The 22,932-nt window shown below is 47.1% G+C and overlaps 3 protein-coding genes and 1 pseudogene across 6 annotated transcripts in view; 3 read left to right on the top strand and 1 right to left on the bottom strand.

Moving 5' to 3' along the window:
- The window catches only part of SAMD4B (sterile alpha motif domain containing 4B), a 44,401-nt gene extending 42,053 nt beyond the window's left edge, over positions 1-2,348 (top strand). For both annotated transcript variants that reach the window (XM_036345681.1, XM_036345680.1), the window contains one exon: positions 146-2,348. In XM_036345681.1, coding sequence (XP_036201574.1) covers positions 146-174 — 29 coding nt within the window. In that variant the 3' untranslated portion in view covers positions 175-2,348. The remainder of the gene's footprint in view (positions 1-145) is intronic.
- PAF1 (PAF1 homolog, Paf1/RNA polymerase II complex component) lies at positions 2,334-15,318 on the bottom strand. Of its 3 annotated transcripts, XM_036345682.1 has the most exons (14): positions 15,088-15,306; positions 14,745-14,774; positions 6,129-6,221; positions 5,685-5,806; positions 5,526-5,592; positions 5,333-5,434; positions 5,145-5,250; positions 4,987-5,055; positions 4,798-4,901; positions 4,596-4,712; positions 4,381-4,509; positions 3,346-3,451; positions 3,148-3,238; positions 2,520-3,068 (listed from the first exon to the last, which is right to left on the bottom strand). In XM_036345682.1, the coding sequence occupies exons 1-14, from the start codon at positions 15,132-15,134 to the stop codon at positions 2,653-2,655; spliced, it is 1,599 nt and encodes a 532-aa protein (XP_036201575.1). In that variant the 5' UTR covers positions 15,135-15,306; the 3' UTR covers positions 2,520-2,652. The 3 variants fall into 3 exon arrangements, with proteins under 3 accessions (XP_036201577.1, XP_036201575.1, XP_036201576.1); XM_036345684.1 differs by lacking the exon at positions 14,745-14,774 and having other exon boundaries at positions 2,334-2,887; positions 15,088-15,318; XM_036345683.1 differs by lacking the exon at positions 14,745-14,774 and having other exon boundaries at positions 15,088-15,307.
- On the top strand, positions 7,751-8,933 carry LOC118674212 (annotated as a pseudogene).
- Positions 15,319-15,435: 117 nt separating the features above from the next.
- On the top strand, positions 15,436-22,331 carry MED29 (mediator complex subunit 29). Its single transcript, XM_036345687.1, has 4 exons — positions 15,436-15,893; positions 16,409-16,467; positions 16,755-16,839; positions 19,260-22,331. Exons 1-4 carry the CDS (start codon positions 15,678-15,680, stop codon positions 19,500-19,502), a joined length of 603 nt encoding a protein of 200 aa, XP_036201580.1. The 5' UTR covers positions 15,436-15,677; the 3' UTR covers positions 19,503-22,331.
- The last annotated feature ends 601 nt before the right edge of the window (positions 22,332-22,932 follow it).

Here is a 22,932-nt window from a genome sequence, read left to right as displayed (position 1 = left end):
GCAACTCATAGTCATCCTTGAGGGGGCCCTCGGGGAGGCTGTACTTCAGGGAGGACCTGACTGGGATGGCAGGCTACCTGAGCATCTTTTCTCAAGCCTCCCACCAGCTCCTGATCTTCCTCCCTTCCTCCCTTTCTTACCACAGATGGGACAGACAAAACCTCCACCATCTGACGGGACCCACAGCCCAGCGCACCCATAGGCTCCCTGGGCGGCGGGCGGGGGCCAACCCCCAACGGGCTTCTCTGCGACAGCGAGAGGGTGGGCTGGCTCAGCTATACATTCTAATATTTTTCTACTCTCTCATCCTTTTAACTTTTGTTTAACATTGGCACCTGCCTTGCTCACTCTCGGGCCCATTGAGGGATCTCTGCCGAGGCCCAGGAAGGTAGGGGGCAGCCAGAATAAAGGGGGCAGGAGCTTGGCCAGCCTGCCTGCCCCCCTTTCCTTCCTTATAGCTCATCTGGCCCCATCCCACCCCTGCTTCCTCCAGAATGTTCACCTGCCCCTCCTGAGGGAGCAGCTCCCTCATCCCCTGAGACTCACTGACCCACTATCTTATGGGGCCTGCTCAGAACCATCAGACATTTGGGGAGAGACAAGCTGGGTAAGATAACCTGCTCTCCTGAATATTATTTTGAGAGGCGCTAAGGAGAAGGTAGGTGAGGAGAGGAATCTTTCTCCTCACCACCTTCTTCTCCTTCCCAATTTCCATCATTCCCCGAGGACAGGAGCCATCCTCTTCTCACTCACCTCCTTTTGCCCTGTTTATCAGAGGTTCTCTACAATTAATTTCTTAGGCCTATTTAAGATACATATTTATATAGTTCTTAACGGTTTTTCTCTGATCATTCCCTCTCATTTTTAGAATCCCCAGGCCTCTTTCTGAGCCAAGAAAGTGGCAGGGGGAACCTGAATTTTATGAGGGGAGAGGGGCAGAGCCCCCTCCTCCAGACCCCCTAGCTCTTCCCCACTTCCCCCCAGCCTTGGCTCCCCAGATGCATAAGTTGAAGGTGGGGAGCCAGGACAGCCAATGAGGTCAGGAAGTCTGTTGCCTTAACATCCCCTTCCCCCATCAACATACTCTTCACTCCCAGGTCTGGTTGCTGAAAGACTTGGGGGTAAGGAATAAGGGAAAGGGGATTGTTTGGTTTTGGTTTCTTTCCCCACCCCCTTTCTCTCATCCTTCCCCCACTCCCCATTATGTCATGACCTCATTAAGTGGAACACTATATCATAACCCAGAGATTCCCCCAGCCCTGGAGTCATACAGAGCCTCTGGTCCCTGTTCCTACTGCTGGGTTGTGCTGGGGCCCAGGTGGAGGGAGGGGATTTGAGGGTTCAGGTTGTGGGGAAGCCAGGGTCCCCTATTCCAACTCCCTCCCCCCTCAACCCTCCCATACACACTGGGACATTCTCAAGCTTTTCACACCGAAAGGGAAAAAATGTTATTTTTAGATACATTTTATGAATAACTTTTGTTATGAATATGGCTGGTAACCATTGTGTATGTTATTAAAGATGTTGGGAAAAAACAAAAAACCAAAAAAATTTTAAAACCACCGCCCTCCCAGCACTCTCACCCCATTCCCCTATTTTTGCCCCTGCCCTCCAGGTCTGGACCTCCCTCAACTCTGAGCCCAGGGAGAGGGAAAAAGCCTGGGGGAGAGGGGGTGTAGCCCTGGGGACCTGCTCCAGGTCCCTACCTCCTCTCCCAGTGCCGGGCTGGGTGGGGTGTCAGGTTTATTTATGTACCTCTTGCACACTCATCAACCTATGCAAGTCCCCCACCCCGGCCCCTCCATGTTTCTGTGCCTTTGCTCATTCCCCTCAAACTCCCAGGGCTTCCCCAATTCCCCTCCCACTAGCCCAGGGAAGTGGGATGGACAGGGGCCACCTCGTTTGGAATCTGCAGGGTGTCCCTCTTACAGGACCCTCACCTCCTCCCAGCCAGTCCCATCTTGTTCACTATTCATCAGGGTGAGCTGGCTCTGCCTGGCACTGGGAGGTAGTGAGGGACACTCTCCCGCCCAACATACACACACAATGGGAGGCAATGCTGCCTCCCTCCCCCAACCTGACCGGAGTGTGCAGGACGCTGGCGGCCTCACTCTGATGGGCAGGACCCTGACCCTCCAGCTCCAGCCCCTCCTCGGCCCCCAGACACTCCCCGCCCCCACCCCCACCCACCCCCGCCATGATTTCACCCTCCCTTCTATCCCCAGCCCCACTGGCAGAATCAGCTTTGAGTAACTGTACAGTTTTTCTCGCTGTTGGAGATTTATTTGTTGGCGTTTCACTTGTTTAATGGTCTGGGCTTATTTTGGAAAAAAAAAAAAAAAAAAAAAGAAACAACATAACAAAAAAAGGATTCTGATCTTTGTTATGCTACATTTCCTTGGAAACCTGGGCCTTTGCTTCTATGCCGTTTAGCTGAGGCCACTGAGTACCGGGGAGATGGAGAAGCTGATGGAGTGCGAGGGGGGCGATGTAGACAGAAGGAGACCATAAGGACTGGGAAGGGGAGAAACTGGTTTTATTAACAGCAAAGGGTTGGAGGAGAGAAGGGAAACAGTGAAAAGCTCACAAATACACCACAGAAAAGTGCCTTCCTGCACAGAATCACCATATCTGCGCCGGCCCTGACAGGACTCAGTCACTGTCACTGTCTGCCTCGCTGGAATCAGAAGCTGGGGCTTCACTGCCATCCTCCTGGGCTGAGTGCTCACTGCCACTGGGGAAGGGACTGGCGCTGCCACTGGGGCTGCGGCTGGGACTGGGGCTCCGCTGGTCACCTCCATCGCTGCCACTCTCTGAATCATTGTCACTACCATGGGCCCGTCCTCTGTCTTCGTCATCAGAGTCGGCGTCCTCTGAATCCGCATCACTGCCGAAGATCTCCTCTTTGTCCCGGGCAGCTCGGGCCTCATCCTCACTGCTCTCCTCGCCGCTACCACTCTTGTCACTTGCTTCATCCCTATCACCCTCTTCCCGCTCACTCTCACTGCCTGAGCGCTCATCCTCACTGCCTTCTTTCTCACTGCTGCTGTCCTTCTCTTGCTCCTCATCTGTTGAGGGAACAGAAAGAAGTGAGACCCAGTTTTCCACCCTCCCAGGGTTTCCAGGGATTAGCTTATGCAGCTTTACCTGAGCCCCCAGCTTCTTTCTCTTCTGTCTCCATTTCCTCTTCCTCCTCTTCCTCAGGTTCATGGTTCTCCAGCTGGGCCTTCCGTGCCTCCTGGGAAGCAGCAGGAGGGGAGGGAAAGTATTCTATCAGGCTTCTGTTTCCCTCTTTACCCACCACCACACTCCCCATGGGTTCCCTGAACCAATGGTAATTGTTACCTGGGCTTCTAATTCCTTCTCGTTCATGTCCCGGTGTTTGACCACAAGCAGGGCATTGGTACCCGACTGAACCCCAGCCTTGGCCCTGCGCTTACTTAGGCGGACCCTGCAGTGGGCAAGTTGGGAGAGGGGTGAGGAAGATGCAGTTAAAAACCCCAGTGAGGGGTATGGTTCAACTTGGTTCTTCAATTCCTCACCAATGTTTAGCCCAGAACAGATAAGAATAAATACAGATTTAATAAGGGAGACTAAACTCTGGTTTGGGGCAGACGAGGGGAAAGGTTATTGCTCCCAAGATACCAATTTGATTGCTCTGCACTTTATAAAGTGTGTGTATAGACTTTAATGTGAATTAGTTACCAACACTTATAAAAACATAGAACCTAGATCTCTGGTTTAGGGAAAATATGAATCTATGGCCCCGTTACACAGGCCTCTTAGCCTTCTATAGCAATGTCTGCAATGGGTTGGAATCTTGTTGAGCTGGATTGTGGTGCCCCTTAGAGAGTGCCAAGAGCTCTAGGTCACCCAGACCCCACCAGCCCATTGTGCCTTCTTTCACATTTCCTCATTGGCTTACAGGATCAGAATTTGTAATCTCTACTTAAAATTCAAGGTCACACTTTTTCCCAACCCTTATACCAAAGGCCCCAGCCAAAAATAATCTTTTAGCCATCAGGGAAAAGTTTTGGGGTCACATTTTTTTAACTTGGGTATCCAGGATTTCATTTTAAATATGCTAATTTTATGTATAATCCCATACTTTAGCTATGTTTACTTTCACATGAAGTCTCTTAATATCAGGAAATTGGCTGTCTACCCTGCATAAAAGGTCTAAATATCTCTAGTGGGTTACTGTGTTAGAAACAGATCTAGCCCACATGCATGAGCAGGCTTCTGCTAGTCGCTTACAAATGCATGTGACAAATCCTTAGGTACAAATGACCTCCAAGGTGACATATCCTAGGGTCTTGACCCTGAAGCATGGGCCCAGGCTACTCTGAGGTGGAAATCTGAGGTATATGCGCTGAGTACCTGGTCTCCAACTCATTGTAGTAAACTCCATCACCCTCTCGGAAGATGAAGAAGTAGTTTTCCTCATAACCCTTGCTAGCTTTGTTCTTCACATTCCAGTTGTACTCCCGAGCAATCTTGTAGTCATATCTGAGGATGAGGGGGACAGGGTTAGCCCCATTTCTTCCCTTTGAGGGAGAAAGAGAGACACACTTCTCAATCCCCAACCCACGCACACATCATCCGGTGCATAGTCCATTTCCTCTTCCTGGTCCCGCTTTCGTTTCTTCAATGTCTCTTCCACAGGCAGGAAGTAGGCCACAAACTGGTTCCCTTCCTCATCCATCATGCCCCTGGTTGGGGGAAGAGGAAGAGCAGTGATAAATGAGGACAAAGGGCAATGAGAAATAGGCCAAGGTTGGCAGCAGGGACACTTACCTGATCATGGCTTGAGACATCATCTCCAATGCAGCTGCACCACTCGTGTCCTTGGGGGCTGGGTCTGAGTCAAAGATTACCTGAGCACATGGATTAATCCACATCTGTTGGACAGAGGACACTGGAGTTAGAAGTGAGACATGCAGAGATGACAGGCTATCTCGCTCTGCCTCCTGTACCAAATCTGACCTTAAAGTCTGGGAAGACGGGCATGACCTCCACCGGTGTCACTCGGGGCTTGCTGTAATGCTGGGAGATCTGGTAGGGACAAAAACAGGGTGAGAAGGAGGATGAAGAGCTTTGAAGCCACCTCTTTTTCTGCCTCCCCATCTTAGTCCCTCAGTTACCGACTTCTGGGCATCCTCAAAAGTCTTCTCAATGGCTGTTATCTGGCTATCCCTATCTTTGTAAATTTCTTCCTCAGTGAACTGCTGTTTTACAGAAACCCCAATCCTAAGGGTGAAGAGAAAGGCCTTTAGGGACCACTGGACACATCTGAAATTTCTACCTTCCCTCCCTACCTACCACAACTTACTTCACCTCAGGCTTCTCATTGGAGATGCCATAACGGTTGAACTCAGTGGAGATATACTCTGTCTTCCGCATCCATGGCACCACCTTTGCATGCTGCTGAGACCTAAGGTGGAGGATCAGACACTTCAGGACCTCACCACCCTCCTTCCATTGGAGCCAGTCCCCAGTCCCCACTCAGCATCCTACCCCCTCACCTCTTGGAGCTAGTGGGGGCCTGAATCTCTTCTTCCAGAAGCTTCTCATCAGCTGGATCTAAGAGTACTAGAGGAGAGAAAGGGGGTAAGAAACCATGATGGAGGTCCAGGCCTGGCCTTTGCTAGTCTAAAGCAGGTCCTCCCTGCCTCCCTACATACCATTGGGGTCAATGCGGTAGGTGTCAGGGTTGATGAGGTCAATGGTGACCCCCAGGTCTGGCTCAGTCAGGAGGTCATGTTTGTGCTGTTTTTCCAAGGAAGTTGCTTTGTACTGAACGAACCTGGGTAGGGAAACATGCCCATTATGGTTTCCTGACTCAGCTTTACCCCCTCAAATCCCTGCTTCACAGAGGCTAAACTTCTACAGGGAGGAACTCAGAGTGGAGTGTTCCCCCATGTCCAAGTCCGAACACTTGCTCTCCAATGGAAAGAGACTTGGACACTGCTTGCTCGTTACCAAATGTTTATCAGGCACCTACTACTGTAATATGTGCAGGGTACTGTTTTAGGCCCAGAAGAGAGAACTATCAACAAGAGAAGCAGTCCTTGCCTGCAAGGAGCTCATACTCTGAGTTGTTTCCCATTCCCAATCTTAAGTCTCACCTGTTCTGGTCGAAAGGGTAGGTAATAAACTTGGGGTCGAAGGGGATGTCAGGGAGGCTATTGCAGTACTTGACTCGGCAGACCACTCCAGATCTAGGAATAGAACAGCTCCTTTAAAAAGCTACTATGAAGGTCAAAAGATAAGTATCGAACTCAAACTACAGTAAGTAGAGAGGAGACAACACAAAAAAAACCTAAAACAACGTCAATAACATAAAATGTGGAGGGGATGTAAAAATGTAATCCTTATAGAATATATTTGAATTTAAATGCCTATTAGCTTAAAACAAACTGCTAGTGATAGCCATAAACCTCAAAAGCTATACAAAACCTACAAAAGTTATACAAAGAAGAGAAGGAACCCAAACAAAATACTAAAGAAAGCCAGCAAACCACAAGAAGGAACAAAGGAGAGCTATAAAAATGACCAAAAGAATGAACAAAATGGCAGTAAGTGCATACTTGCCAATAATGACTTTAAATGTTTCTCTCGTTGATGTTTCTAACTCTCTATCCCTCTCCCTTCCTCTGTAAAAAATCAATAAAATATATTTTTTTAAAAAAGAAAAAGAATAGATCCAGGGACAATGGGGGGTGGGGGGAGTGTTAGCAACCGAAGGACTTGTAATGCATGCATATCAGCATAACCAATGGACACAGACACTGGGGCGGTGGGGGCTTGCCCAAGGTAGGAATGGCGGGGGAGTGGGGGTGTCAATCAGGGGAAAAGGAGACATATGTAAAACCTTAGTAAGTTAAAAAAAAATGACCCAACAAGGGTAGTGGTGGCAGTAGCAGCAAAAAAGAAACAAAAACATGACACAGCTGCATGTTGCTTACAAGAGACTCACTTCAAATTGAAAGACATATATAGACTGATGCCTGGCCAGTGTGGCTCAGTGGTTGAGCGCTGACCCATGCACCAAGAGGACACGGGTTCAATTCCAGTCAGGGGACATGCCTGGGTTGCAGACCCGATCCCCAGTAGGGGGCATGCAGGAGGCAGGCACTCGATGTTCTCTCTCATTGATGTTTCTATCTCTCCCTCTCCCTAAAATCAAAAAAACATTTTTTAAAAAATACATATACCGGCTCAGCCAGTGTGGTCCAATGGTTGAGTGTTGACCTATGAACCAGGAAGTCATGGTTAGATTCCCATTCGGGGCACATGCCCGGGTTTCAGGCTCGATCCCCAGTAGATCAATGATTCTTTTTCATCATTGATATTTGTATTTCTCTCCCCCTCCCTCTTGGAAATAAAAAAACATATATTAAAGAAAAAAAGGCATATACCAGCTGAAAGTGAAAGGATGGAAAAAAGATACCCCATATAAATAGAAACAAAAGGAAAGCTGGATCCCTGGCTAGGTAGTGCAGTTGGTTAGAGCACTGTTCTGATATGCCAAGGTGGCAGATTCAATCCCCAGTCAGGACACATCAACCACTGAATACATAAATAAGTGGAACAACAAATCAATGTTTCTCTCTAAAAATCAGTAAATATAAAATAAATGTTTTTTTAAAATATGTTTTTATTTATTTGTAGATAGAGAGGAAGGGAGAGGAAGAGATAGAAACATCTATGAGAGAGAACATCAATCAGTTGCCTCCTGCACGTCCCCTACTGGGGATTGGGCCTGCAACCGAGTCATGTGCCCTGACTGGGAATTGGATGACGCTTAATTCACTGAGCCACATCAGCCAGGCTATAAACTTTTAATAAAAATAAACTGCTGTAGCATGGCAGCAGCTGAGACTGGTGGGCCAGGTACCGCTGCTGCGGACCAGAGAGAAACTACCTGCCAACTTCAGCCTGGGCTGTTTGCCACCGCTGCAGGGTCGGAAGCTATGGCCAAGGACATCCTGGGTGAAGCAGGGCTACACTTTGATGAACTAAACAAGCTGCGGGTGTTGGAACCAGAGGTTACCCAGACCATAGAGCTCAAGGAAGGGCTTTGTGGACAAAATTGGCCAATTTCAGAAAATACTAGTAGTTGGTGGTTTACTTGAGCTTGTTGACCAACTTGCAAAAGAAGCAGAAAAGGAGAAGATGAAGGCCTTTGGTGCTCAGAATTTGCTCAAATCTATAGCAAAGCAGAGAGAAGCCCAACAGCAGCAACTCCAAGGACTAATAGCAGAAAAGAAAATGCAGCTTGAAAGATATTGGGTTGAATAGGAAGCCTTGTATAAAGTAGAAGCAGAACAAAATGAATTTATTGGCCAATTTATTTTTCAGAAATGAAATGAAAATTTCATTATATAGCACGAGGGCAGAAAAAGCAATAAATTATTGTTTTCATATGGCAAAAAAAAAAAAATTAAAAACTGGAGTAGCAATAACCATATCAGACAAAACAGACTTTAAAACAAAAAATGTAAAGACAAACAAGGACACTACATAATTACAGAGGGTAAATCCAAGAAGAGAATAAAGCAATTGTAAATATCTACATATCCAACATAGGAGCACCTAAATATATAAAGCCAATATTAATGGACATAAAGGGAGAAATCCACAGTAATAAAATACAGTAGGTAACTTTAACACCCCATTCACATCAATGGATAAGTTCATTGAGACACAAAATTAATAGGGAAATAATGGCCTTAACTGTCACATTAGACCAGATGGACTTAATGGACATTTATAGAACGTTTCATCCCAAAAGCTGCAGAATGCACTTTTTTTAAAAATGTATTTTATTGATTTTTTACAGAGATGAAGGGAGAGGGATAGAGAGTTAAAAACATCGATGAGAGAGAGAAACATCGATCAGCTGCCTCCTGCACACTCCCTACTGGGGATGTGCCTGCAACCAAGGTACATGCCCTTGACCGGAATCAAACCTGGGACCTTTCAGTCCGCAGGCCGACGCTCTATCCACTGAGCCAAACCAGTTAGGGCAGAATGCACATTTTTTAAATGCACATGGCAAACCCTTCAGACTAGGACCACAAAACAAGCCTCAAATTCAAAAAGATTGAAATCATTATCAAGCATCTTTTCTAACCTCAATATCATCAAACTAGTAATCAACTACGGGAAGAAAACTAGGGAAAAAAACACATGGAGACTAAACAACATAGGTATGTTGAAAGAAAACTTTTCAAGATTTATTGGATGCAGTAAAAGCAGCTGTAAGAAGGAAGCTCATAGTTATACAGGCCTACCTCAAGAAATGAGAAAAATCCCAATAGCCCTGGCCAGTATTGCTCTCTTGGTTGGATGTCATCCTGGGCACCAAAGGGTTGCTGGTTCAATTCCCAGTCAGGGCACATGTCCCAGCAGCAGGCATACAGGAAGCAGCCAATCGATGTTTCACTCTCACATCTATGTTTCTCTCTCTCTTTAAAAATAAATAATTGCCCTAGCCATTTTGGCTCGTGTTTAGAGCATTGGCCTGCAGACTGAAGGGTCCTGGGTTCTATTCTGGTCAAGGGCACATGCCTGGGTTGCAGGCTGGATCCCTAATAGGGGTGTGTGCAGAAAGCAGCCAATCAATGATTCTCTCTCATCATTGATGTTTCTATCTCTATCTCCCTCTCCCTTGCTCTCTGAAATCAATAAAAAATATATTTTTTTAAAAGTCAATTCTTAAAAATCTTTTAAAAAGGAAAATCCAAATAAACAATCTAACTCTATACCTAAGGAAACTAGAAAAGAACAAATAAAACCCAAAGTAAACAGAAGGAAGGAAATAGTTAAGATCAGAATGGAAATAAATAGAAATTTTAAAAACAGTAGAAAACATCAATTAGACCAAAAGCTGATTCCTTGAAAAGATAAACAAATTTAACAAACCTTTAGTAAAGAAGGCCCAAATAAAATCATAAATGAAAGAGAAGGTACAGTCAACATCACAGATAAACAGAGTCACTCAAAAAATACAATTATAGGCTAACAAATTTGACAATCTAGAAGAAATGGATAAATTTCTAGAAATAACATAACCTCCTTAGACTGAACCAGACTGAAATAGAAAATCTAAACAGAGCAATTACTGGCAATGAAATTGAAGTAGTAATAAAAAAAAACTCTCAACAAATAAAAGTCCAGGACCAAATGGCTTCATAGGTGAATTCCACCAAACATTCAAAGAGTTAACATCAATCCTTAAACTATCTCCAAAAATTGAAAAGGAAGGAACACTTCCAAATTCATTCTACAAAGACAGCATTACCTTAATACTGAAACCAAAGACATTACAAAAAAGGGAGCATTTGAGATCTTGCTCTCCTGCATGTTAGCTTGGCTCAAATAAACTCTTATAAAAAGTAAAAAAAAAAAAAAAAAAAAAAAGAGCCCTAGCCGGTTTGGCTCAGTGGATAGAGCGTCGGCCTGCGAACCAAAGGGTCCCAGGTTCAATTCCAGTCTTGGGTACATACCTCAGTTGCGGGCTTGTGCAGGAGACAGTAGATGTGTTTCTCTCACATCCATGTTTCTCTCTTTCCCTCTCTCTCCCACTCTCCCTAAAAATCAGTGGAAAAATATCCTTGGGTGAGGATTAACAACAACAAAAGAAAATTACTAGCTAATATTCTTGATGAACAGAGATGCAAAAATTCTCAGCAAAATATCAGCAAACTGGACTCAACAATACATTAAAAGGGTTATACACCATGACCAAGTGGGATTTATCCCAGTGATGCAAAGATGGTTCAATATCAGTAAATCAATTTGACACATCAAGTTAAAAAAAAAAAAAGGGATAAATGCAGAGAAAGTGTTTGATAAAATTAAGCATCATTTTGCCTGGCCAGTGTGGATCAGTGGTTGAGCATTGATCCATGAACCAAGAGGTCACCAGTTCAATTCCCAGTGAAGGCACGTGCCCAGGTTGTGGGCTAATCTACACCAAAGGAAACAAGAATATATAATAAATCCTAGCCACAGCAATCAGACAGGGGTATGCAGGAGGCAGCCAATAAATGTTTCTCATTGATGTTTCCATTCTCCTCCCTTCCTCTCTCTCTAAAATCAATAAAAACATTATTTTTAAAAATTAAGCATCATTTTATGATAAAAACTCTCTACAAAGTGCTTATGGAAGGGACATAACATAATAAAGGCTTATATATGCCAAACCCACAGCTAATATACTCAATGGTGAAAAGCTGAAAGCTTTTCCTCTAAGATCAGAAAAAAGACAAGGACGCTCATTATCACCACTTCTATTCAACATAGTATTGGAAATCCTAGCCACAGCAATCAGACAAGAAAAAGAAAAAAAAAAAAGGCATCCAAATCAGAAAGGAAGAAGTAAAATTCTCATTATTTGCAGATGACATACAATATATAAAAAACCCTAAATAATCCCACCAAAAAGAAATTAGAATAAATGAATTCAGTAAAGTTGTAGGATACAGACTCAATATACAGAAATCTGTGGCATTTCTACATACCAATAATGAATGATAAGGAGAAATTAAGAAAAACCCATTTACAATTGCATCAAAAAGCATAAAACGCCTAGGAATAAATTTAACCAAAGGCATAAAAGACCTGTACTCAGAAAACTGTAAGACACTGAAGAAATAAGTTGAAAATGTGAATAAATGGAAGACATACCTTGCTCATGGATTGGAAGGATTAATATTGTTAAAATGTCCTTACTACCTGCCGAAACCGGTTTGGCTCAGTGGATAGAGCGTCGGCCTGCGGACTGAAAGGTCCCAGGTTCGATTCCGGTCAAGGGCATGTACCTGGGTTGCGGGCATATCCCCAGTGGGAGATGTGCAGGAGGCAGCTGATCGATGTTTCTCTCTCATCGATGTTTCTAACTCTCTATCTCTCTCCCTTTCTCTCTGTAAAAAATCAATAAAATATATTTAAAAAAAAAAAAATGTCCTTACTACCTAAAGCAAATTACAGAGTCCATGTTATCCCTATTAAAACACCAATGGCATTCGTCTCAGAACTATAACAAATCCTAAAATTTCTATGGAACCACAAAAGACTCCAAATAGCCAAAGAAATTTTGAAAAAGAACAAAGTGGAAGATGGTTCCATACTCCCTGATAAGCTATGGTATAAAGCTACAATAATCAAAACAGTATGGTACTAGAATAAAACAGACACAGATCACCCAGCCAGTGTTCTCAGTGTTGGGTGCCGACCTATGAACCGGGAGGTCGAGGTTCCATTCCCTGTCAGGGCGCATGCCTGGGTTGTAAGCTTAGTCCCCAAATGGGAGGTGTGCAGGGGGCTTCCGATCAATGATTATCATTTGACGGTTTTCTCTCTCCCTTCCTTTCTGAAATCAATAAAAATATATTTTAAAAAGCCAAAACAGCCGAAACCGGTTTGGCTCAGTGGATAGAGCGTCGGCCTGTGGACTGAAGGGTCCCAGGTTCGATTCCGGTCAAGGGCATGTACCTGGGTTGCGGGCACATCCCCAGTGGGAGATGTGCAGGAGGCGGCTGATCGATGTTTCTCTCCCATCGATGTTTCTAACTCTCTATCTCTCTCCCTTCCTCTCTGTAAAAAATCAATAAAATATATTAAAAAATAAAAATAAAAAATAAAATAAAAATAAAAAGCCAAAACAGCCGAAACCGGTTTGGCTCAGTGGATAGAGCGTCGGCCTGCGGACTGAAGGGTCCCGGGTTCGATTCCGGTCAGGGGCATGTACCTGGGTTGCGGGCACATCCCCAGTGGGGGATGTGCAGGAGGCAGCTGATCGATGTTTCTCTCTCATCAATGTTTCTAACTATCTCTCTCCCTTCCTCTCTGTAGAAAATCAATAAAATATATATTTTTTTAAAAAGCCAAAACATAGTTCTAGCCGGTTTGGCTCAGTGGATAGAGCCTGCAGACTGAAGGGTTCCAGGTTCAATTCCGGTCAAGGGCACATGCCCAAGTTGCAGACTCAATCCCCAGTAGGATTCCCTCTCATTGATGTTTCTACCTCCCGCTCCTCTCTAAAACCAATAAAATATATTGAAAAATAATAATAAATTTAAAATATAAATAAATAAAAATAAACAAATGGGACTACATCAAACTAAAAAGGTTTTGCATAGCAAAAGAAACCATCTACAAAATGAAAATACAACCTACTGAGAGAAGACTTTTACAAATGATATATCCAATAATGGGTTAATATCCAAAATATATCAGGAACTCATACAACTTATCAAAACAAAACAAAAACAAAACCCACGAACACACACACAAAAACAATCCTAATATATAAAAACCCTGGGTCCGGCAGCACTGGGTTGCCATGGCGACCCAGCACTGACTGCTGAGGGGGCTGTGAATCAGGCTCGGTGAGATGCCTGAAGAGAAAAGCAGGGTCTGATCCATAGCCGTTGTGGCAGCTGTTGATCAGCACTTGCCTCTCTCTCTCCCTGCGGGTGCCAGCAGCCGCACCTCCATTTCTCTCCAGGCCTCCAACCAGGCTGCTGATCAGCCCCACCTCTCTGATCAGGCCCTGCTGATAGGCCCAGAGACGCTGACTGGCATAGAAACCGATCAATCAGAACCAAATTGGCCAGCAGAGGAGGGCATTTGGGGGCGAGATCAGGCCTACAGGAGTGGGCAGTTGGGGGTGATCAGGCTGGCAGGGGAAGGCAGTTGAGAGGCGAGATCAGGCCAGCAGGGGAGGGCCATTGGGGGTGAGATCAGGCCGGCAGGAGAGGGCAGTTGGAGGCAGGCGAGATCAGGTTGGCAGGGGAAGGCCACTGGGGGAGAGATCAGGTTGGCAGGGGAGGGCAGTTGGGGGCGATCAGACAGGCAGGCAGAGAGGTTAGGGGCAATCAGGCAGGCAGGCAGGCAGAGGGGTTGGGGCAGGCAGGCAGAGGCAGTTAGGGGCAATCAGGCAGTCAGGCAAGTGAGCGGTTAGGAGCCAGCGGTCCCAGATTGCGAGAGGGATGTCTGACTGCCGGTTTAGGCCCAATCCCACAGGAATCGGGCAGTCGGCCACCCTCCCAGGGATCCCCAATCGGAGAGGGTGCAGGCTGGGCTGAGGGAACCCTCTCCTCTGTGCATGAATTTCATGCACCCGCCACTAGTCCATTTATACATAGGGAGAGGTCCTGAATAGACATTCTCCAAACAGGACGAACAGATGGCCAACAGACATATGAAAAGATGCTCAACATCATCAGGGAAATGCAAATTAAAACCACAATGACTGTCACCACCTGTCAGAATGAACAAATAAGTGCTGGTGAGGATGTGGAGAAAAGGGAATTCTCATACACTGTTAGTGGGATTGTAAATTAGTGCAGCCACTATGGAAAACAATACGAAGATTCCTCAAAACATTAAACCCTACGTTCACTGCAGCATTACTAGTAATAGCTGAGATACAGAAGCAACCTAGATGTCCATCAATAGATGACTGGATAAAGAAGATTCAATATATATATTGAAATATTATTCAACAACAAAACCCCACACAAAACAAATGAATAAACAAAACAAAATAGAAACAGACCCATAGATATAGAGAAACAGCTAATGGTTGCCAAAGGGGAGGAGGATGGGGGTTTGGGAATAAAAAAATAAAAACCGCTGATACATTGGGTGTGGAAACTGGCCCTTGCTGCCCACCTGTTTCCCACCCCCCATTGGCCCCACCCCTCTTAGGAAAACAGAATGGGGCTCACCTCTCAGGCAGAGTCCGATGGGAATTGGGCCTGGTGGGTAAGAGAGAGAGAAACATTGGTAGAAAGAAGGAGAAGACCAAATTGACAGGAGTGAAGGGGGCATCTCCAAGTTTTTAAAAGAGGATTGCCTTTCTGAATAAAATCACCAAGAATTTAATTCTCGAACTCCATTGCGGGGGAAAGGGACAACACCCCATCCCTAAACAAACCCCTCTCTTCTGAGTGCTCCGTGACGTCACGGACAGACCTGGGGGGCTAGCGACGCTAGAAGTAGACTCTGAGCCCGACCCCCCGCCTCGCCGAAACCTGGACAGACAATAAAGCTAAAAGGTGAAGCGTTTACCTGTGGCCATCTTCCCGCTGTGCCTGGGTCTGGATGGTGGGCGCCATGGCGACGAGGCGACAGCAGTCCGGACCTGGCCGAACCGCGGGGAGACAAGGTGGGGCGTGCCGACCTCGACCGACACCTAATCCGAGGCAGCGCTCGGGCCGGCGCCCGGGTCCGTGAGGCCAGCGTCGGGCTGAGGTGGGCCAGTGCGAGGAGTTCCAGGGGAGACAGGTAAACGCGCAGCCGCCGACTTTCAGCTGCGGATCCACCAACCGCCGCCAGGAGAATGGGCACGGACCAATCTCCTTGAGCCGCGAATTCTTCTGGGAAATAGAGTCCGGGTTAAACCCACACCCGGATTGGTCAGCAGCTGGGAAAGGGGCGGAGCGAGAGAAGAGGCTTTTGTGATTGGTGAATAGGTATCTTTAGTATGGGACGTAGGATTTGGGAATCAAGTTTGGAAGCGCCTTCTTTCCTCCCATTGGCTGAATTGTTTGAGTGGCGCTAACTAGCAAACCGGGCCTGGAGCGGAAGACGCAAAAAGAAACCTGAATACGCACTTGTGACTTACTTATGACGCACTTCCGGCGCGCTAAGTGGGGGAAATGGCTGCGTCTCAGCCGCAGGTTCCCGCGGCTTCTTCCGCTGCTGGTGTGTCGGGTCCAGGTTCAGCTGGTGGCCTGGGTACCCAGCAGCAACCGCAGCCACCTACACAACTGGTGGGGTCTGCCCAGAGCGGGCTTTTGCAGCAACAGCAACAAGACTTCGACCCTGTGCAGCGGTATAAGATGCTCATCCCACAGCTGAAGGAGAGTCTGCAGGTGATCCGCCGAGAGCTGCTAGAGTCTAGCGGGGTTTGGTTCTCTGACTCAAAGGAGGCAGACGGGGGTGCTGCTTAGGGAAGCAGCGAGCAGAAGGAGCGTTAGGCAAGGGAAAAGGGGTGAGACTTGGTCTTCGTGGGAGCAATGCGAGTGTTGAGCCTGGGATTGGCCAGAACTCGAGTGGGAGGGAGTTTAAAGGAGACGCCGGGCTCTGGTCGTTAAGGCCTGAGGAATTGTCGGCTTGTACAGAGAGATTCTGATTGTGATTGGTGGATGAGGGGGGGCCCTAAGGTATGTCGGGAGGTCATTAACGAGAACCCCAGATGACAGCGGGCCGCTGGGAAAATACAGGTGTTTATTTAAAGCTATAGAAATAGAAACGGGAGTTACTCTGGAGTTACAGGAGGAGAAGTGGCAAGTGAAGAGGAGGCCTGAGATTGGGTCTGAGGAGTGTAGAGTGCCACACGTGTCCCCTTCTCTTTCTCCATCTCCCGAATCTTTTTTTTTTAAACTAGACTTTGATGAAAGTTGCAGCCCAGAACTTGATTCAGAACACTAACATAGACAACGGACAGTAAGTGTATTCCCGTTTCCCAGGTTCTCCATCCATGTCCACCCCATTCTTAGAAACTCATTCCCCAAGCCCCACCCACCCACCCTCCTTTCCTCCTATTTTCAAGCCCGGTTCCCTAGCTCCTAGCCTTGCTCTTTCTGCCTCTGCTACTACTGCCAATCCCCTAGTGCCTGCCTCTGAGAACCTGTGCCTTTACCTGATTTCCTGACGGCTACCAGATTGCGTAGACACTCATGTCCCAGAGACTGAAAATCATCCCTCAGTCTCCTTCTTTTCCCGGGCTATAGAAAAAGCAGTGACGGACCCATACAGCGCTTTGACAAGTGTCTGGAGGAATTCTACGCACTCTGTGACCAGCTGGAACTCTGCCTGGTAAGCAGCTTCCTAGACACGGGGTGACCACAACCCTAACTCAATCCCTGGGTCTTCAGGAATTCTCAGTCAGTCAACACAACACACAGTGAGCACCTGCTGTGGCCAAACCTGTGCTTCAGTTGATGTTGGGCACCCGGTGTTGCCCTGATCTTAGCCCTCACAGAGCTTCCAGTTCAGTGCGGTGACATATGTCCCCAAATAATGATGGCTCAGAGCACTAAGAGTTGTGATGGGAGAAGCCTAGGTTTCAGAGTTCAGGGCTCAGATGGGGTTGGGGACACGGTTAGAGAGGTCAGAATTAAAATCAGGGAAGCTCAGGAGGCTGCGGAAGCCCAGAAAAGGCATCTAACCCTGCCTGGGTGGTGCCAGGGAGAGAGTGGCTCAGGGAAGGCTGTTGGTAGAGAACAGATTAGAGGCGAGGCAGTAACAAAAATTGAAGAGGGGCAGGAATTGAGAAGAGGGCAAGTAGCAAAGAGCACAGCATCTGAAATCACATGGACCTCCAACCTCTACTTCTGACCCATGGGTTCCTCCCTAGGAAAATGGATTTTCAGGAGAAACTCAGCAAGTTCATGCATGTACTAGGCACATGACAAATGTTTCCTGTAGTATCATGTTGTCATCATTGTTTTTGTAGTATCATCGTCATCATTATTTTGAATTAGATTTTAAAGTCAGAGTTTGAGAAGACTGGTAGTGGTAGAAAGGTATTCCAACCAAAAGGAACAGCTTCTGCTTTAGGAATGTCATGAAATACAGTCTGACTGAGGTGTATTTGGCATTGGGCTTGTTGATTTTTTTTTTTAAGTGATAGTGGTAAGATTTATTAGGATAAAAGAGGCAAGATCATAGCAATGGGAATAAACCTAGACTGGGATGCCTAGACTCAGAAAGGAAAGTTAAGAAGCAAAAGGAGAGTCTTTAAAGCCCACTGCACCCCCAGTAGCAAGGCTCATGGGGACCCTTAGAGTTTAGGAGAAAAGAAAGCAAAATATGGTCCGGGGGGTAGGAGGCGGCCGGGGAATGGGGGCAGGTTGGAAGAGGTTAATGGGGGAAAAAGGAGAACCTATGTAATACTTTCAATAATAAAGATTTAAAAAACATATATATGGCCTGAGGGAAGGAAGGGGAGGTTGCTCCAATGTTGTTGAATTTTGAAAACAGCCCTAAGGGTGCTGGGAAGCCATCCAGGGTTTCAAGCTTGGAAGAACACGGACCCATTGCTTTTTGTTGTTTCCTTTAATCCTCTCCCAAGGATTTTTTTTTTTTTCTCATTGATTTTTAGAGAGAGTAGATGGGAGGGGCAGAGACAGAGAGAGAGAGAAATCGATGTGAGAGGGACACATCGATTGTTTGCCTCCCGCACACACCCGACCAGGGATTGAGCCTTCAACAGAGGCACATGCCCTTGACCTGGAATCAAACCTGGGACCCTTCAGTTCTCAGGTGAACGCTGTCCACTGAGCCAAACTGGCTAGGGCGTTTTATTTTATATTTTGGGGTTTATTTTATTTATTTATTTATTTAAATTTATTGATTTCAGAGAGGAAGAGAGAGGGAGAGACAGAAACATCAATGATGAGAATCATTGACTGGCTGCCTCCTGCACGCCCCCTACTGGGGATCGAACCTGGGACCCTTTAGTCCACATGCCGATGCTCTATCCATGAGCCAAACCAGCGAGGGCTTATTTTATGTCTTTATTTCTCTTTAGAGAAAGAGGAAGGGAGGGAGGGAGAGAGAGAGAGAGAGAAACATTGATCAGCTGCCTTCTGCATGCACCTTCCTGGGGATCGAGCCCGCCACCTGGGCATGTGTCCTGACCGGGAATCAAACCTGCAACCTCTCAGAACATGATCCATTGCATTTTAAAGAATATTCCTCTGGCTCCCAAATGAGGGATGGGTTAAAAGGGCCAAGGGTGGAGGCTGGGATTTCAAGAAGATAGCCATGGCAAGATTTAATGGGCAAGGCTCTGGCCAAGGGCAAATGAGCGACTCAGGTTTTGTGTACAGCCATGGAACTGATGGGTTGTGAGAGGAGGAGCCTCCAGGATGCAGCCCAGGGCTCTAGTTGGAGTGGTTGGGTCATTTGTTAGACAGGGACCCAGGAAGAGGAGCAGTTTGGGGTTGCGGAGAGAGCGTCAGAGCTCTGGAGTTTCAGGGGAGGCTGGGGACATACATGTACTATCATCAGTGCAGAGGTGGGTACTGAGTAGTGTGTGGGGATGAGATAGCCCCAAGAGGGCATAAGAATGAGAGGAGGAGGTGGGCCATGCAAAATGCTGCATTTAAGGCTTGGATAGAGCAAGTACATAGGAGTTCAGAAGCCTGCATGCTACCCCAGGCTGGTTCTTGGGGCAGGGTTGGGAGTACCCAGAATGAGGCTGATGCTGCACCTTGCCTGCCTATCCACAGCGCCTGGCACATGAGTGCCTATCACAGAGTTGCGACAGTGCCAAGCACTCTCCCACGCTGGTGCCCACAGCAACCAAGCCAGATGCAGTACAACCTGACAGCCTACCCTATCCTCAGTACCTGGCAGTCATCAAAGCCCAAATTGCCTGTGCCAAGGACATTCACACCGCTCTGCTAGACTGTGCCAACAAGGTTACTGGGAAGACTTCTGCACCACCTACTGGCTCTGGGGGTGCCTTGTGAGCTGGCACGGCTGGGAGTGAGCAACTTGTGGGGGAGAGGGACAGGGAAGGAATGAAGAGTGACCTCAAAGCAGCTTTGTCTCTGACTTTTCTTCCCACCTGAGTGCTTGGGTGGCAGCCAGCAGGGGGCAGCAGAGGCCAGCAGGGAGTGCATGGGGAAGAGGAGGGTGGGGAGCCACTCTGTGGGTGGCCTGCTCTCCCGGTGGACTTTGGACTGTGCCTTTGGAAAACCTCTTCCTGGGATGCTTCTACTATCTGCCCTCAGTTTGAAACCCTAACTGTGCCCCTGTCCCTCTGTCCTTACTTGACTCTGTCCCAGTATGGGTGTGGTCTCTGTGCTCCTTTTTCTAGCTGTTCCCTTGTGTGTCTCTGCTGCATGTATCTATTATCTCTCTCATTCAGCCTTTTTGTCCATATGTCTGTCTCTCTGCCTCTGTAGTTCTGTGTCTCCCTATCTCTGACTATCTTTCAGTCCCCCTTTGCTGGCCTCCGCCCCCAACTCCTCACTGGAACTCTGTGTCTATGAAGGAGACCAAATTCTGGGAGCCAGAACCTCTGGGATACCAAAGGCGAGGGGAGGGAGCTTCATTTCCAGGAGCTAGCTAACAGCCAAGCCGAGGGATCCCAGGCACCTCCCATGTCAGCCCAGCCCCCAGTATCCTTGGCCCAGGAAAGGGGAAGTAATGGGGTCCAAGCCCTGACCTCAGCATGCCTGGTTGGGGAGCAACTCAGGCCCCCACCCGTATCCAGGGCCTGCGTCAGCATCACTTAAACTGGGGGCATTGTGCAATCTGTGGTGAAGCCTTGGCCCAGCTGGATGCCTGGGTCACCATATTTTTAGGCCCAAAGGAGAAGTGAAAAGGCCTCAGAAGGGGTGAATCATCTGTCCTGGGGAAGAACCCAGGTGCCTTGCCTGGGCCCCAGCTCTGGGAAGCAGGCCTTGGGGAAGGGGCTTCAAGGAGGGAGTGCCCTACCAGGCTCCCCACTTCTCTGAGAGCAAGCTTTGGAGAGCTCAGCCATGGCCTTCAGGCCTGGGCAAGTGTAGGGTGTAGCTGCCAGCCCAGGCCTAGTTGGAGGGGTGTGAAAGGCTCCAGTGACTCAGCCTGGTTGGGGAACTGCCCCACCCAACATTTTCTGTGCCCTGATTCCCATGTTCCTGCCCAGAGGCCTCTTGTTCTGGACCCCGCATCTGCAAGGAAAGCCCAGGAACATGGAGACCCATGATATACCCAAAGCCCAAGTCCCCACACTGGAGTCCTTGGAAATGGCCAGCCGTGTGGGTGTGGGTGTGGGTGTGGGTGTGGGTGTGGGGCAAGTAGGACAGGCCCACGGGAAGGGCAGCAGATCTCTGGGTCACTAGCTGAAGCTGCTTTCCACAGGTAGAATTTCTTCCTCAGGGAAGCCACATTTCTGCCCATTTATTTGACTGAATCAACTCCCCAAGTCATCTAGGATATTTCCTTTACTTAAAGTGAACTGATTATAAACTTTAATCACATGTACAAAATTCACAGCATCATCTAGATTACTGTTTGATTGAATCAGCAGGGGACTGTAGCCTAGCCAAGTTGACATGTAAAACTGACCATCATAATCTAGTCCTTGTCGATTTGGCACCCATACACATCTAATTAACTATAGTTAATCTCTAATTAAATACAAGAACAAAGTCATCTTCCCACCTAACATGATGCAATTATCTGTGTACGGCCAGAAATGCACTCTTTACCCCAAAGAGCCCCCCTGGCTCTCAGCCTGGGGTACATGATGTATGTTAGTGGGAGATGTAGGTCACAGCACACACATTTAGGAGACATGCACACCTGTCCTGTGAGGTGGAGTCAGCACAAGAAACTTACTAAGAAAATCATAAGGAATGAAAAATACAGTATTTATTGAAAAAAATCCACATGTGAGTGGACCTGCCCAGTTCATGTGTCAGCAGTATGTCAAATAGAAGTTTCAAGAAGAAAAATAAAGCAGAAAACTGGGATCAAAAATAGAGACTTTTGATTGGGGGGAGTGGGGTGGGGAGTAGGAATAAATAACATGCAAGATTTGCATGAGAAGAATTGTTACTTTATTGAGAAAGTTTGAGAGCTTAGGTTGGGTAGTGGTTCATAGGTATTCATTATTATGGTCTGTAAATAGATGTCCCATATATTTATTATTTGTTAAGTAGATAGCAATATTTTTTTTTTTTAATCTTTGACAGAGGATATGAAGGCCTCACTGACAAGATTGACTTGAAGGAGAGAGAATAAGTTATGAATATAAGGGCATTGAGGGAAACAGCATTCCAGGAAGAGGGCATGGAATGGCAAGCACAAGGCCCTGAGGCAGGAATGGGACAGTGTTTATGGAATAATGTGGAGGCCTGGACCATAGTGAAGGAGCTGGAATAGAAGCCAAGACAGGTTATGGAGGACCTTGGTTTAGATCCGCACTGGATTATTCAACCCAGAAGGAGATTGTACAGTCAGGGGACATAGGGACTTATCTCACCCCACCCAGCAGGGAACAGCATAACCCGCCATCCTACAGTCATGGTGTACTCATGGTCTTAGCACAAGCCCACAGACTAAAGGAACAATTCAACCATGTAAAATATATAAACAACCCTCTAACCACCACTTAATCTGCTATCTCTCACCCCATCACAGACTTTGCCCATGACAGGCTGACTCAGCCCTGCCCTCAGTCAACACTATCAAAAGCAGCCTGGGCTGGGGAGAGATAGTTTCCCAGGTGGCAATGTGTGTGCCTGTGTGTCTGGTTGGTCCACAGAGGCCACCAGCATCAGCGAAATGGAGTGGGGTGTGCGCCAGCTGTCCGCCCCGTCATCATGTTGGTTCTAGACGTCAGGAACCAAAGTTCACCAGTTTCACTGCCTTGTGACTGGCCACAGAGGAACCGGATCCAGACAGTGGCCTCACATGTCCTCAGCAACACCCCCCAATAAGGACACAGACACATAACGTTCACTACACACACTGAGCTGCAGGAACCTTGCACACAGCTACAACTGCCTATAATCTCACAGATACTTGAAAATAAACAGATTTTAATCTCACAGATACACACTCAACTTTGAAGTGTGTGCACAGATCTTTATCGTACATGAGGGCAGTCATACCCTCACTAGGCTCCCTCAAGGAGTTACACTTAGTCACTCCAGATCCCACAGTGGTTCAGAGCTATACATAGGTGTGCAATGGGTAAGTCACACTGTCATGAATGCCGCCACCTCAAAGGCAGTTAGGGTTGAGTACCTACTCAAGATGGTTAAAGTAACATGGTAGAATCAATCACACAGGTCCAGGCGGTTTCCCACATTTATTCACAGGCATGTCAAGTGGGATTGGAAGACACGGGCCTCACACAGTCAAATGGACCGCAGGCACCCCGGGTCTCACAAGCCCAGTCAAACC

Source organism: Myotis myotis, unplaced genomic scaffold, assembly GCF_014108235.1.
Source record: "Myotis myotis isolate mMyoMyo1 unplaced genomic scaffold, mMyoMyo1.p scaffold_m19_p_19, whole genome shotgun sequence".
In the NCBI taxonomy this organism is placed as follows: domain Eukaryota; kingdom Metazoa; phylum Chordata; class Mammalia; order Chiroptera; family Vespertilionidae; genus Myotis; species Myotis myotis.
This window is presented reverse-complemented; position numbering and strand designations above follow the sequence as displayed.